The 16,604-nt window shown below is 42.3% G+C and overlaps 1 protein-coding gene across 2 annotated transcripts in view; it reads left to right on the forward strand.

The window, feature by feature from the left end:
* Nucleotides 1-16,604, forward strand: part of NAPB (NSF attachment protein beta) — a 42,234-nt gene that overhangs the window by 7,814 nt on the left and 17,816 nt on the right. Inside the window, exons 2-5 of one of the 2 annotated variants that reach the window (XM_027623602.2) lie at nt 9,057-9,136; nt 11,821-11,937; nt 13,726-13,772; nt 13,925-14,002. In XM_027623602.2, coding sequence (XP_027479403.1) covers nt 9,057-9,136; nt 11,821-11,937; nt 13,726-13,772; nt 13,925-14,002 — 322 coding nt within the window. Of the gene's footprint in view, nt 1-9,056; nt 9,137-11,820; nt 11,938-13,725; nt 13,773-13,924; nt 14,003-16,604 lie in introns of those variants that run through there. The other variant, XM_027623603.2, reaches the window with a different exon arrangement.

A 16,604-nucleotide genomic window follows, 5' to 3' on the forward strand; every position in this document is an offset into this window, starting at 1 on the left:
CTGTCCAGCTTATGTGTGTGGGAAGATGGGGCTCAGTTATTTGTACTTTGTTGGAAAAGATGTTTCCATTTTATATTTCTACCCTGTTTCTACTTTTTTTTTCTCTTCGATCTATAGTAAAATATATTCAATGCCACCACCACCAACCTTTTTACTGATGTTCCTTAGTCATCTCCATAGTTGGAAGCCATTGTGGTATCCTTAAGTTCTTGCTTCGATCAGTGGTACTTATTGGTTGGCTTGGCTGGCTGTGTGATCTTTGACTCACACTTTTTTTCCTTTGAGTTTCTTCAAATATGTTGTTCCCCTGTCATCTTGCTTTGTATGTTGCTGTTGAAGTCTAATTGAAGCTAACCTGATTTCCTTAATTTTGTAAGTGACTTTGCCTGGAAGCCTAGAGATTTTCTTGATGTATAAAATCTAATAGTCTTACTAGATGTGTTTCACTGGGTCAGTTTTCCCAGTACATGGCAGACCTTTTCAGTACTTAGATTCATATCTTCTTTTGTTTCCATAAAATTTTCTGAAATTGTAGTTTTAAATCTTATTTCAATATTTTGTTTTGTTTTACTCCCCTTTTCAGGGACTCCAGTTATCCTATCATTTTTTCTTGAATCCACTTCCATGCTCTTGGCTGTTTTCATTTTTCTCCTCAGTGTCAATAGAATCTGTTCTCCCTGTAGGTATGTTCTAGCTAAGATTTCATTTCTGAGATGACTTGGTCTTTTTTTTTTTTTCTTTCCTTCTAGAATTTGAAATAGGAGTTCCTGGTTTTATTTTTTGTGTGCATGTAGGGAAGGAAGAACTTCACCTTTGTTCTCTAGTCTCCTAGGTTCTCCAGACAGACTGAAAAGAAAAAATAGTTTATTGAACATGGCAGCAATGAGTAACTCAAAGGGGTTATTAGAACTGGGCTTATAGCGTCTTAACAAAACAATGTATTTGTAGAGAAGTGTCAGGACAAAAGGTTTTAGGCTTCCAAGGGCAGCACACTGGGAAACGAAGGAGTAAGGTTTGTTTGTGCAGGCCTGTCTCTGTATGAACGTTCCATCGGCTTCATGGCCATAAAACTTTCCCAGGAGAGGGGATTTATGGCAGTCCTCATACCTTAGAAGTTTCTGCATTTAGTCAGATAGGGGAAGCTCTGAGAAGGTGTCTTTCTGTATCTGCTATTCTCATTTTCCTCTAGTTCAAAATAATCTTTATGCCAAAGTGGTGTATTTTGGGGTGGCATATTCTGGTCCCCTGCATGCTCTTGCATTCTGAGTTTTGAGTTTCTGACCTGTGATGTAGTTTCATATCTGTAAATGTTTGTTTAATAATATTTAAATTATATGGAATTGTTCTCCTCTGCCTTGTGGTAGTTTGGGGGAACACTTTGGTCAGCTGCAAAGGTTTTATTCTTACTTCTCACATGGTAGCTTTGTATGGATGCTGCTTGCCTTCTTCTGTTTAGAGTGTCTTGGAGTTTCTTGGGCTCATAATAGCATGTGTTTCTGCAATGGGAGATGAGGGGTTTGGGTGCTTTCACAGGGTTCTTAGTTTAAATCCTCTCTTCTGTTGACACCATTAAGGACTTTTTTTTGATGAAAAGTATCAGGGAGGGGTGGGTAGGGGCTTGATGTTACTCCCAGTGCTATGATTCTCCTTTGTTTCGTAAGACTCTTAGTTTATTTCTATCACTGGTTTTCTTTCCCTTCTTTCCCTAAGCTTCTGTGAACTGCCTCTGCCTCTCCCAGAAGTGGGATCTTCTGGAGGCCACCACATCTAGCCAAGTTCCCCTGTTCCAGTGCTCTGGCCCTCTCGGTCTTACACCTGGTCTCTGTGTTCCCCCCCTATGCAGCCCTTCCTTACTAGGGTGTTGCTGTCTGTGAACTGCTGTTGTGGGAACCTGCTGCAACCCCTCTTGTGCCCATGCATTTCCTCCTGAGAGGAAGGAGGAGGAAGTGTCACTGGAGGAGGAGCAGTGTCACTGGCTCTGCTAGTTTCTCCAGTTGTCTTGTTGAATTCTGTCTCCTAGTTTTGCTGTTGGCATGGTTGTATCTGCTGCTTGTTGATCTGTCTGGGTTTGGAGGACATAAGGACAAGTTGGTATTCAGGCAGCCACCATTATCCTGTGAGATTCACAAGTTTCACCAGGATTTCTTACAGATTGAGATTCAGTTTGAAGATTGAATTTTCATAAAGATGGAAATTAAAATATAAAAACTTCTGTGGTAAGTCATGTTGTACGTGTCATTTCTGAGTCCATCCAATAACTACTGTTCTTAGCTTTCCTGTATATTTAAGTATCTTGATTTGTTTTATTAATAGGTCCAGCTACACATTTTCCCCTCTATAAGAAAGGTGACTCTCCATATCAAGTCGAGGCATTGGGACTAATACCAAAATAAAGACCAACTAGCCCTCTTTGCTGTACATGTTCTTATAAACTTCTTTTCAGGAAATTATGCTTAAACACGGATACTTTTGTCAGCCATTCCTTAAATGTCTCAGATTGTTTCCTGTGTCTGAGAATCTAGGATTGTTGTTTTCCTTAAGTAAGTAGAAATAAAGTGAAAAGTTCTCAGAAAATGGAATCCCAGAGTCCAAGGCAGAGAGCCCTGAGACTGCATTGGTAGTAGAAGTGTGGCTCCTGCTCAGCTTCTGTCGGCGGCTCTGGTGGAATTTCTCTTGAGACCCAGGAGGGGCTGCCTGCTCTGTGCTGGCCGTACCTAGCTAATAAATGACAGTGTTCCTCTGTAGATTGTCTCACCTGTCCAAAGCCTGTGTCCTTGCCACTACTCCTGTTACTGGTTCCTGAAAAAACAAAGGACCTCAGTCTAGTGGTTTTACAGGCATTTGGTATAAGAGTTCAAGGTAGCTTGATGAAGAGCATCTCCCTGGTGCCTGTGCACCTCCCTGCTGCAGATACTTCTGCTTTCTGCATCGCATGAAAGAAGTTGGACTCTTTAGAAATATATTAAACCCAGCAATAAATTCATCTTGAAATGGTTATGTTTATCTAGGAAAGTTTAAGTTTTTAGAATATGGAGATTATAGAAATGAAGTACAGATGAAAAAAATTGCTCTTGTAAGGTAAAAAATAGAATAAATAGTTCTATGTGGCTGTGATGTTGTGATCTAATAAATATATATTTGTTCTTCATCCCTGGTTCCTGGCACAGAACTTGTAAAGTGCTTATGGGATCCTCAGTGGTAAGGGTGAGAGAAGCATCTTCTGTATCATAGTAAGCCCCTTTCAACAATACTAAAGTTCATGCTAATGAGGTGACTGTTTTTGGGTCCCTCGGTGGCTTCAGGATGAGGGCTGGTCCTCAGAGGAGCCAACCATGTAATTAGAGGGTTGGAACTTTCAGCCCCACTCCCAAACCTCCCAGGAGAGGAGAGGGGTTGGGAATTGAGTTAATCACCAGTGGTCAGTGATTTAAACAGTCGTGCCTGTGTAGTGAAGAATCCTACCAGAACCCTAAATGATGGGTTCAGAGAGCTTATGGGGTGGTGAACACGGAGGTGTTGGGAGGCGGAGCCCCTGGAGAGGGTGTGGATGCTCCTTGCACTTCCTTCCAATATACCTCGCCCTGTGCATCTCTTCTAAATGATATAACTCTGTGAGTTATATCATTTGTGATCATAAGTAAAGTGTTTTCCTACGTTCTGTGAGTTCTTGCCAATTAATCAAATTTGAGGAGGGGGTTGTGGGAACTCCTGATTTTTAGCCAAGTTAGAGATGTGAGTATCTTGAGGACCCACTACTTGAGATTGTTGTCTGAAGTGGGGGCAGTCTTGAGGGATTGGGCCCTTATCCTGTGGGGTTTGCATTGACTCTGGGTAGTGTCACAGTTGAATTGAATTGTAGGACACCTAGCTGGTGCCTGCAGAGAACTGGAGAATTGCTTGATGTGGAAAACCCATACATTTGGTGTCAGAAGTGTTGGGAGTAGAGAAACAGTGTTTCTGTTAATAGTAGAGATATTTTAAACAGAGTTTGAATTTTTCTCTCCTTTTCTAGATACTTGTTGTGTTTGCTTTTTGTTTTGAATGATATATGGGAAAACTTCCCAAAAAATGTAATGTGGGTAGTTTCTTCCATCCAGACCCTGAGCGGTCAGCATTGTTACTGAGACTTGTGTGCCAGGCCCTGTGCTGGTCTCTGTCCCCAGGGTCAGCCTAAGGGCTAAAGTAATGTTGCTCATAAATAGTGAAAGTAAAGAGCTGTCCTAGTCGGTGGGGTTTCCCCCACGGGTCCCAGGCACTCCGAAAAGTGATCCGTATTTGTAGTTCCCTGATGTAGTTTGACATCCCTTCAGGATACTACGATGATAGAGTTGAATTTTGTCTCTAGTTCTGCGTTCACATTCTCACAGCACTGTGTCACTTTTTATGATATTTCTTCTCTGCTACTCTGTGATTTTATTTTTTTTATTTTTTTAAAGATTTTATTTATTTATTTGAGAGAGAGAATGAGATAGAGAGAGAGAGCATGAGAGGGGGGAGGGTCAGAGGGAGAAGCAGACTCCCCGCTGAGCGAGGAGCCCGATGCAGGACTTGATCCTGGGACTCCAGGATCATGACCTGAGCCGAAGGCAGTCGCTTAACCAACTGAGCCACCCAGGCGCCCTACTCTGTGATTTTAGAAGCAACTTTATTTCTCCCTTAGCAGTTGCCTCCTTTTCTTTTGGGTACATCTCATGATGTGTGTGCCATTAGTCTCCATGTTGCTACTTTAACGCCCCCCTCTTCCCACCCACAGTCCTAAAAGAGCATGTACTATGGTTGCCAGGGTTTTGTAGTGCTCTAAAAATAGTTCTTATTCAGGATGAGGAAAAATCAAGACTTCAGATTATTTGAGGATTAATTGGTTTTTAAAAGATCAATGACTTATCTGCATGTGGATGTTGTGGGAGCTCTTTGAAATAATGGGCTGTAGTTTCCCAGGCTGGGTTCTCCTCCCCATGCCCCCAGCATCTGAATAGGAACAGACAGGATGCGACTGTGAAGAGAGGCAGGGACTTGCAGGCTCAGCTCAAGGCACTGCTCTGTGGTTCACTGGCTCCTGGTGGGACATGTTGTGGCTCTGACCACGTTTCTTCAGTGCAGCATGTGAGGTGGGATGGGCACTCCGATCTTTTCCAAGCCCTGAAGTTAAATACTTTTTCCTCAGTATTCTGATCTCTTCGTGGGCAAGAACATTCCTTTTTTTTTTTTTTTTTTAAGATTTTGTTTATTTATTTGACAGAGACACAGCGAGAGAGGGAACACAAGCAGGGGGAGTGGGAGAGGGAGAAGCAGGCTCCCCGGATCAGGGAACCTGATGCAGGGCTCGATCCCAGGACCCTGGGATCATGACCTGAGCTGAAGGCAGACGCTTAATGACTGAGCCACCCAGGCACCCCAAGAACATTCTTTTCTTAGTGTTTTCTGACACTTACTGATCTCAGTGAATGTCTCCTGAATAAGCATGGTCAAGAAGGGAAGGGAGTCTGCCTTGCCCCTGGAATTGAGAGTTGGTGGGGTCAGCTGGGGCTGCATGGGTGGGGTGGTGATGGTGGTGGTAGAGGTGATGGAGGTGATGGTGATGTAGGTGATGGTGGTGGCAGTGGTGGTTCTTAGGCTGGTCACTGTTTCCATTAGTGGCACAAAAAGCATTTTCTTCAAGTTCATGGTAGCATAATCTCCCCAAATAGTTAATTTGGCTCAGTTTAGCTTTTCTTAATGTCAGGTCAGTGCCCTGTACTTATATTGTATCACCTTACAATGTAGATTCCCTCATAGAAACTTGTTTCTCTTTTCAAGGATCTTATACTTCACTTATGGGGGCTCTGAATAACAATCATTTGAATTATTTGAACATGAGTTCTGAATATTTGTCCTTAAAACTCAGAAACATTAACTTTCACATGAATAGAACACAGTAGGCATTTGGAATGATTTCAGAAGTACATTTTTTCAAATTGTTAAAGTTGTGTTTGTGACAAGTAAGTTTTTCGAGTGCTTTTAAAATGAGTATACTTCTCGTGATTCTATTTTAGGAGAGGTGAGAGTCTTAAGTTTTTATAAAAATGTATTCATTATTTTTGTAATGATCACTGAACTTGGTATCAGGTTCAGCTCCACTACTGACCTTGGCTAGATGACCTTGGTTGAGCCATTGATCTCCAGATACAGTTTTCTTTCTTTTTTTTTTCTTAGATTTTATTCATTTATTTGAGAGAGAGCACAAGCAGAGGGCTTGTGGGAAGCAGGGCTTCCCACTGAGCAGGGAGCCTGATGCAGTGCTCAATCCCAAGATCCCTGGATCATGACCTGAGCCAGGTATCCCCAGATACAGTTTTCTCTTCTGTCAAATGGAGTTAGCATCTTTCATTGTGGTTGTAATAATGATGAAAATGACATAACACATGTGGAAATACCCAGCATAAAAACCTAGCATAATGTAGGTGTTCTATTATTCCTAGCTGAATCTGTCTCCAAAAATAATAGGGTAAAGTACATTTTAATTAAGCTAGTTTTATTTGGAAACCTTTAATAAGAATGAATGAACTATAATTACAGTGCAAGATTCCTGGTACACTTTAGAAAAATAAGAAAGTGGTAAGCCTTTGTTAGCTCCAAGGAGTTATGGCTAAGATCGGAAACTTGGGAATTTTCCACTGGGGTAATTAGCTAATTGTTTTGTTGTTGTTGTTTTAATATATGAAGGTGTGATTGAAAGAAAGCTTTACTAATTCTGACACTGCATTTTTGGTGTGGCTTGTCGCCATCCTGTCATTCACTGTGTGACATAGCCCCCGAAGGCTTTTTTCTTTTTGTGTGCGTGGGGGGGGGGGGTGATACAGCTTTAGATATAATTCACATACTGTATAATTCATCCATTTAAAGTGTCCAGTTCAATAGTTTTTAGCATAGTCACAAAACTGTGCATCCATCATAACAGTCAATTTTAGAACATTCTCATCGCCACAAAAAGAAACTCTACTCTCCTTGCCCCTCCCCATTTTTCTCCAGAACTCTAGGCAACCACTAATCTGTATTCTGTCTCTATAGATTTGCTTACTCTGAAGTGAAATCTTACAATATGCTCATGCCTTCTTTCATTTAAACATAATGTTTTCAAGGCTTATCCATATTAGAGCATATATCAGTACTTCGTTTCTTTTTATTGTCTAATATCCCATTGTATGCGTATACCACATTTTTTTTATCAGTTGATGGACATTTAGGTTGTTCCCACTTTCTGGCAGTTATGAATGATGCTAGGGTTGAACATTTATATACAAGTTTTTGTATGGACGTAGTCTTTTCATTTCTCTTGGGTGTGTACCAAGGAGTGGAGTTGCTGGGTCATATAGTAACTCTATGTTTAACCTTTTGAGCAACTCACTAAATGTGGCTGCAGCATTTTACATTTGTACCAGCAGTATAGGAGGATTCCAGTTTCTATACATCCTCCCTAACATTTGTTACTGTCTTTTGATTCTAGCCATCCTTATGGGTGTGAAATGAGATCTCATTTGTGGTTTTGATTTGCATTTCCCTGATGGCTAATGATGTTGAACATCTTTTCATGTGCTTATTGGCTGTTTGTATATCTTCTTTGAGGAAATGTCTAATCAGATCCTTTGTCTATTTTTTTAATTATTAGTCATTTTATTATTGAGTTGTAAGAGTTCGTTACATATTTCAGATATAAGTCCCTTAGCAGACATGTCTCTTATTTGTACAAATATGCCCAAAAGTTTTTATGCCTTCAGTACATGAATCTAATTATAATAATCATCCTGATTGAGTACCTACTCTGGGTCAAGCCCTACAGTGGCCACTATATATGGATTATTTCCTTTGATCTTTATAATGACCAACAAGTATAGATTCTATTATCTGCTGTTTACACATGCAAAAACTGAGGCCCAGAGAAGTTAAAGAACTAGCCTGGGGTAAGACAGTAGTTACTGCCTAAGGTGCAAGTCACATGTGAGCCTCAGTGTACTGCAGTGGGACACGTATTGATACAGAGCTGTCCATGCCCCTCTGCCAGAGCTCGGAGCCTCTTTGAGTTTCTGGCATATGTGTATGTGCTCACTCTTGTTCATATTGTGCCCACTCGAAGAGCGAGCCTTGATCTCCCCTTTCTCTTAGTCCTTATGTCCTTAAACCCCTCTGAATTCCTCATGTGCACTGCACGCAGTACTTTGTCTTCATTTTCTGGTTATTTATGTTTATAGCGTAGATAGAAGAGGTAGAGAAACATCATTTATAGAGGGGTCTTAGTTTAGCTTTTAGGAAGAACCAGGTCAAATTGGAAAACTCTGGTGCTAGTTACAGAGGATTATTTTTGCCTTTGTGTAAGAAGAAATGTCTGACAGCTAAAGCTGTCCCTCAGTGGAATCAACTGTCTAGTGGAGAACTTTCCAGAACAGTATGTATGCAAGCAACAGTAGAGTTTCCTTCTCTCAGGATGTCGTAAATGCATTTCCACACAGGAAGATGGGCTGGACTCTGAGGCCTTCCCCCTCCCTTTCTTGGAGAAGAGCTTGTCTCCTGCCAGAGGTGATAATATAGCAGTCAAAAAACATGGCATTTCTTTTATGCTCTGGCTTCAGGTTTTTGTTTTTTTGTTTTTAAAGTCTAAATAAACATAGTGCTAAACTCTTAAAAATTAACAGGGTAAAAGTGTCTTTAACCTTCAAAATTTAATCTCATTTGAATAATGTACTTCTTATTTCTCCAATTGACCTAAAACTTCAATTTCCATGCATGGAAATTGGTTAAGGGCATGGCTCTGAGATCAGCCAGATCTGTATTTGAGTCTCAATTCTGTGGCATTCTTGCTTTGTGACCTGGGGCTAGTTACTTTACTTATGTATGCCTCAGTTTCCTCATTTGGAAAATAGGGTTAATAAGAGTATATGCTTTGAGTGAGCAGCTGTTAAGATTCTGTACTTGTCTGGCACATAGTAAGTGCTCATTAAATGCTTATTATTTGAGGGAGGGAGAATTAGAGATGTGGATGGTTGCTGTAGTAAAACTTAACCTCGTTTTTAAATTTTTCTCAGAGGAAACACAAAAATAGAAGAGGCTTGTGAAATGTATACCAGAGCTGCAAATATGTTCAAGATGGCTAAAAATTGGAGTGGTATGTATAAAGTTTTTGTTTGTTTGCTTTTCAGGCAAATAACTTTAAAATCATCTTGAAGGAAGAAATAACTGTCTGCATTTCCTCCTGTTGGCTGAGACAGGTGTACGTGCTGGAGTAACTGGTGTGGCCACTGTGGTCTGGGAGAAAAGAACCTTGATCTAAGTGAACAAAGCCTATTTTTCTTTACCTAAACATTGGGTGAGAATTTCTTACTGTGGGAACAGCTCTGTGATAGCTGATTGAGGTTCCATTGAGAAATGGAACACCCAGTAAGGGTGTTATTTCTATAAACCTCAACATTTTTATTGTCACTTTTTAACATAATGCTTTCTATCCAGTGAAATTACACATAACAAAATCACTTCCAAAACAATGGAATTATTTACTGGTTTGAGAGAGGATGACTATTTCTAACACTGATTTGAGAAACAAATTCATCCCCTACCATGTAAAAAGGGGCTTGTTATGTCTCTGTGATAGGGTCTCTCTGTCGTGAAAATGGAGACTGCCTTGAGCTGGAGCAGGGACTGGGTCTCTAGCCCGGCTTGCACCTGCTGTGTGATCTAAAGTAGGGCCTTTGCCCTCTACAAATCATTTCCCCATCTGCTTTTTTTCCCCCAGTTTTATTGAGATAAAATGGACTATAACATTGTATAAGCTTAGGGTGTATACTGTGTTGATTTACCCATTAAGGCTGACACTTTAAAAGCATTTCTATGAAGAAATGGCTGTAGAAGTACATGAATCTGAAAGTTCCTTTCTGACTAAAATTCATTTATAGGTTAAGTTTTAGGTTAAAACGATGTGTTATGTTTTCAAAATGTACTTCTATCTGAATTATAACATACTGAAAACAATAGAGGAGAAAAAGAGCATTGTCTCAGCGTTTTTTATCTTTTGTGTTTTATAAAGGTATGGTCTAAGGATAGATTCGCGTGTACTAATGAGATTGGCCGATGCATGCATAACAGGAGCCAGTCTGTTGGAAGCACTTTACTTGGGAGGTCCAAGCTATTACTGTACTCTCCTTAGGCAGAGCCCATCAGAGCTGCCATTCAGTTAGCTGCTGCCACAGGTACCCATGTGCCTGCTTACTCCCCTGGCGGCAGGCTTGGCCCCTCCTCTGGGACTGCCAGCCCCATGAGTCACCAGTTTAAGGGGTAAAGCCTGGTGGGCAGGGGTTCTCCAGTCCCAGCTCCAACTGGGGGCCACTTCCTCTCTGATTGCTCAGTGCCTGTGCCACACTGATGGCTGAGTATTCTCAACACTGCCTGGGCACTTTTTTTGTCTGGCACAGAGCCAGAGTCGAGCCTGGGCAGGCTGGATCAGGAGTCTGTACTGCTGCTTTTCCCTTAGTGGAAGTCCAGAAGCCTGAGTAGGAATTGTGTGGTTACCTCTGGAAGAGGGGTCAGAATAAGGGATGATAGCCAAAGCTTTGTGGAATTGAATGCTTTATTTCTTAATACCAGCAGTGGGTTTTTTGGTGTCTCTCACGATTTTCTGTACTTTTCTGAATGTTTTTGAAATGACTAAAAACATTTTTTTTTAAGTACCACAAGTTCTTATGATATTCTTCATCATGTTTTTCCTAGTGGAGGGATCTCTTTCCCATCCATTCCTGTTAGTGCTGACTTCCCTATTCCAGACCTTACTGAGCTGTGACTCCACAGGCCTCGTGCTTCCCAGTCTATGGTTGTTCTCTCTGAGCCAAGAACTTCAAGACAGTGGGTGGGCTCATCCTTGTCCAGGTTCCTCGTGCTGGCATTTAAACCTCCCAGAACTGGCCTCATGGCACCTTCAGCCTTCACTTCCCCTGCCCACTGTGTTCATCCCTCCTGCAGGCAGCATGGACTTGTCACTGGCCTCTGTTCCCAGCCTTTTCTTGTCTTCAAGCATTTGTTCCTTGTTCGTGAGACTTCTGTGCTAGGGATTCCTTCCCTCATTCTTTTCTGCTGCTCCAGAATCTACAGTCCCTGATCGAAACCTTTTCTGAAAAAATTAAGTGCATAAAACTTTCACATTGTGCCTTGTTCCAACAGAAACCTGGACAGCACCCTGTAACCAAACCCATCCGTCATCCCACAGGGAATGTGCAAGTTTTCACACTAAGTGGGAGATAAAGACATGTTAAACCTCATATGAAGTTCAGTCCGATTTTGTTATAACTTAAGAAACTTGGAGTTTTGAAATTGTGGGCCTTGATTTTCACTCTTTGAGATACTTACTTTGTCCAAGAAGCTTCCATTAATGCTTTCTTCAAGAATGACAGCCAAGTCCAGTGGACTCTGTGAGATAGAAAGATGAGTAAATAAGTATCCTTGACCTCAGTGTTTTACCTTTCTTTAAATACTTGTGGCCTAAAGCCACAAGTCAGTATTTAATATATGCTGGGGGACAGAGTTGAACGTGACTGGCTCTGGTACTAAATGGAGGCCTGTTGCCCAGGTGTCACTTGGGAGGTTTTCTGGGGCTGAGAGACACTTTTGTCACCGTTGAACTTGGTTCTGATTTCTTTATACATACCTGAAGTGCACTTGACCACATTTATATATGCTTCTGACTGGAATGCTTCTTTTCAGTGACAAGGAACTTTTCTAGGGGTAGGTCCAGCACTTAGAGCACGGACCACCCTGGGGACACCGGCTGCTCTGTGATTAATTGTAGTGACTTGTCTTCTTCAGCTGCAGGAAATGCATTTTGTCAGGCAGCCAAGCTCCATATGCAGCTTCAGAGCAAGCATGATTCTGCCACCAGCTTTGTGGATGCTGGCAATGCTTACAAGAAGGCAGACCCTCAAGGTAAGACGTGCCTGCATCTCTGCGCAACTAGAACCGTAGGGTCGATGTCAGGGACCTTTCTCACAGGGTATGCTGCTGGACCTTGGAGTCCTGGTAAAATAAATTTTGGTGCTTTGGGAAAATAGACATTTTAGTAATTTTAGGGATTTTTCTGTAATCATTTTGAGCTTTTATGAGGAGAAATTGTGTTCAATTTGTCCTAGCTGTTTAGTTGACAGCACTGTTTTCTTAAATGCCATTTAATTTTATGAATATATTATTACTCGTTAAAGAGAAGGAATGGTTCCTCACTCCTAAATACGTGGTGCATTTTAAGATCCAGTTAATGGGAGATTATAATATCTGATAGTTAAAAACAACTTATTCACACAGTATTCATCTGACTTTTTAAAGAGTGTTTTTCAAAGTACTGGTTTTGAAGAAAGAATGAACTTGGGTATTTAAAGTGGCAAAATTTTGCAAATTTTTTTTTTTAGTTAAGAGTATACATTTATTGATTAAAAGTACTAACTTATTCCTGTAGCACATGCGCTGGAGGCTGTGGAGTCTCCCATTTTTCTCTTTTAGCAGTGTATTTTAACACAAAAATCCCAACTTTTATTATGAATATATCATTGAGAATGAAAATGCTTTGAGGGCTTTTGTATAAAGATTGTTACACTCTATTTCCGAATGTGAAAAACTGGACACGGCCTAAATGAACAGCAAGGATAGAATGGTAAAATTAAAATGCATCAGTATTCTAGAATATGATGCAGGCATTAAAGTCCCTGGATTCAGAGCTTCTTCAATGACTGGTCATTGTCCACATGGTAACCAAAGAACCACATGAGAATTGAGATCTCAAATTTATAAAGAAATGTGCACATAGAAATGCATCCAGAAAATACTGGAAGGAAAAGTACATCAAAATACTAGCAGTGGGTCTGAGTGGCATTCTGGGTAGCTTATTTTTCTGTATTTTTAAAGGTGTAACAAACCACATTTCTTAATATAGCTTGGGAAAAAGTTGCTTTTAATTTTGTTAATCTCTGTACCTTTCTAATTCTTCTGTCAGGCCTTTTCTCTTTGCTACCTCCTTTAAAGCAAAAGCAATAAATTTGGAGCTGTTGCCCATAGGGCAACATTATAAGGACCACCATTTTGTGACAGGAAATTTGTTGGCTCAGTGTTTTAAAAAATTAATAGAATTTATTAGTATCACTTACTAGATTTTTTTTCTTCCTTTTGGCATATACTGGTACACCAAAAGTTAGCATCTTTTAACATTGTATGAAATGTTAACTTTGCTTAAGGGTTGTTTGAACAGGTATTTCAAAGTGCTTTTGATTTTGGCTGCATGAAGAATCAAATCTATTGAAATGATCTTCCTTATGAAGGACTGTCTTCCAGAATTCATATATATACATGATATCAGTGAAGAATGCATTTACATTTATGTTTTAGCAGCTAGAGCTGATGAGTGTTGATGACAGCCCTCATGGTTTGTCTGCTTTTTAATGCAGTCTTGGCCCTGGATGGGGTCTTCACTGGCAGGTTGAGAGTAGTGAGCCAGTCCCACGCCAGCTCCAGTTCTCTAAATTGCACTGCCCCTGCTGGGGACCGAGCATACCGAGGTGTCTGGCCTTGTGTGTGATTTCTGCTTGCTTTTTACTAACTCGGCTGCACATCGTCCACCCCAAATTCAACCTCTTTAACGTTCTAGTAACAACCAGGAAGATAGGCTCCCCGGAACCCTCTTTGACTGAATGGATTTTTCATTGTTTTTCTTAAATGCCTTCGCTTCAGAGGCTATCAACTGCTTAAATGCAGCCATCGACATTTACACAGACATGGTAAGACACTGCCTTGCTTGAGCGGCTGTGGGGTGGAATCCTGGAGATGGCTTACAGTTGTACTTTTGCTGTTGTTTTTTGTTTCCTAAAGGGATTGGCATTCAAAAAGGTAAAAGCAGAACGTAACTCTGTTTTTTTGTTTTTTCCCCCAGGGAAGGTTTACGATCGCAGCCAAGCACCACATCACCATTGCGGAGATCTATGAGACTGAACTGGTAGACATCGAGAAGGTAAGCCAGGGCACGGTTCCTCCATAGCTGGGTACAAGGCAGGTAGATGACATGACTCGGGGAGCCCTCTCCCTTCCAGTAGAGTTGAGTGGTGCAGAGCCATTGAGATGGCTTCACGTGGAGGGTGGGGGACCTGACAGGTTGAGGACTGGATGGGCTTCTCCTGGGGTGAGCACCTGGCACCTGAGAGCTGGGTAAGGTTTACCAGGCCTGCCTGTTATCTCTGCTCTGGGTGATTCATGTCAGGATGGTGGTGTTAGCAGAAGTCTTCCTCTTGGTCACCAGGCCTCTGTGGCCCCGTGAAGGGAGCTTCAGGACTGCAGGCACATGCACACCTTTATATTCAGGCCCTGACCTGTAGGAGGAAGAGAGCTGAATGCCAGCTTGGCCACACCTGTTTCATGCAGGTCTCATTTTCTGAGCTGTGGTTTATAGTAGCAAAAGAAGAGAGGCAGGAGAAAATGCTCACTGAGCACCACTGTTTCCCAGGCTCTGTTCTTGCTGGCATGCTGTGAATTTAACTGCTTTCAGCTTTACAACACAGAGGCCCCTTTATGGGTGTGGAAGTTAGGGCTTAGAAGGACTGCACTGCCTGGGACCATTCAGGTTGAAACCAGCAGAGCTGAGGCAAAGCTGGCCCCAGTGTGGAGCTTCCTCCTGTTTCACACTGTCTTCTCAGTCAGGAGATTGCTGGCAGGGCTCAGGGCACCTCGGCAAGAGGAAGACATTTGTCAGACTCCAGAGGCTGCCTCAGCTCTGGAGACAGATGTTTGTGTAACACTGCCCTGAGTACTGTGGAAGACAGGAGGTGTGAGTGAGAAGGAGAAACGGTAGTGGAGGCCATTGGTTGTTCCTGCCAGGCTGATGGGCACCAAGCATGCTCTTAGGAGTATAGTTGTGTCCTATCTGAATGGTCAGAACACTCCCTGAGCCCACTTTGGCATCAGACAGGGGTCCCTCTTTCTCTCTTTTGTCTCATGCCTTCTTTCGGCATCTGTCACAGGCACCTAATGGTGCCGCCTCTTCTCCCCACCCTCTAGTGTGGGGCACCCTGGGGTTGACTCCTTGTCTTCTCTCACTCCACATTGCTCCCTTGGTACTCTCTCTGCACTCAGCATCACGGCTTTACAGATCATCTGTATGCCAGTGGCTCGCAAGTCTATCTGCAGCCCACACCTCTCTCCACACCTCAGATTCCTCTATCCTCCTATCTGCCGACCGTCACCTCCAACCCAGGGTGTCTGAGTCAGAATTCTGATACCCCGCCATGATGTTCCCTTCCGAACCACAGGTGTCTCTGCCTCCTCTCTTTCTCTACATCCAGCCTGTGGGCAATTTCTTTGGTGCTGTCCTCCATGCTCCCAGGTCTGGGCACCTCTCACTACCTTGTTGTCAGCTTTCCCTGGATCTCTGCAAGGAGCCTCCAAATTGGCCTCCCTGCTCCTATTCCTGCTGGAGTTCTGAGCCCTGGGCACAGGGTCCCCATCACTCCTTCCTTTTGGATTCACTCTCTTCTTTTCTGCTTCTGTGTGTTTTCTTAAGAGAAAGGGGGCTTTATACTGAGAAATAGCATGTTGACCCAAATCCCAGGGGACCCTCAAGAGGGTAGCCAAGTTAGCAAGATGGATACTATTACCAACATAAGAATTTCCTCCTGATACAAAATGATAAATTCGTGTATATTACACTGGTTTTTGATACTGTCAGTGGTAGTGACCGCCTCCCCCATGTAACATAGCAGCCAGGGCAATCCTTGTCAAAAGTAGATCAGATTGTGTTTCTACTGCTGACAACCTGCTGTTGTCTCCTCTTCACTCAGAGGAATAGCCAGAGCCTTGCAGATGGTCTCCGAGGCCCCTCTGATCAGCCCCTTCAGCCCTTTGCCTCTCTGAACTCTCCTCTGGCTCTTCCTCACCCTCCTCCCTCATGCTACCCTGTGCTGTGGCCACCATGACCTTCTTGATGATCTTCACACATGCTGGATGAGCTCCTGTCTCAGGATTTAGCACTGCTGTTTGCTCTGTGGGGTTTTTCCACAGATGCCTGCATGGCTAACTCCCCTTGTCCTTCAAATTTTTGCTCATTTGTTACTTTTTCCATGAGACTTATCATGACCACTTAGTTAAAATTGGAACCCCACCCTGTCACGAATACATACCCAGACACCTCCCCCACCTCAGCTTTTTCTTTTTTTGCAGCACACTTGTCACTTTACTTCATGTGCTACAAATGCTTGCTCATCATCATCATTCCTTACCCTAGAGTGGGTGCCCATATCAGCACAGAGCTTTACCTCTGGTTTACTGATGTATCCCAAGAGCCCAGAACTCTGGGACATAGTAGTTTCTAAGAAATAGGCAAACGATGCACCCATCTCTGTCATAGCAGCGTATTTACCAAAACACAGAGAATCTTGGTTTGGGGAGGTATCTCTTACTGCTAAAGTTGGATTGGCATCGTTAACCTTTTCCCTCTAACTTCATGCTGACCACCACCTTGTGGCTATTGCAGCACAAAATTCACTGACTTATTACATAGAATTCATGATTTGGCCATTTTTGTCATAATATGCCATGGTTTTCTAAGGATACTTAGCTTGTGA

This window comes from Zalophus californianus, chromosome 8 (assembly GCF_009762305.2).
Source record: "Zalophus californianus isolate mZalCal1 chromosome 8, mZalCal1.pri.v2, whole genome shotgun sequence".
Classification (NCBI taxonomy): domain Eukaryota; kingdom Metazoa; phylum Chordata; class Mammalia; order Carnivora; family Otariidae; genus Zalophus; species Zalophus californianus.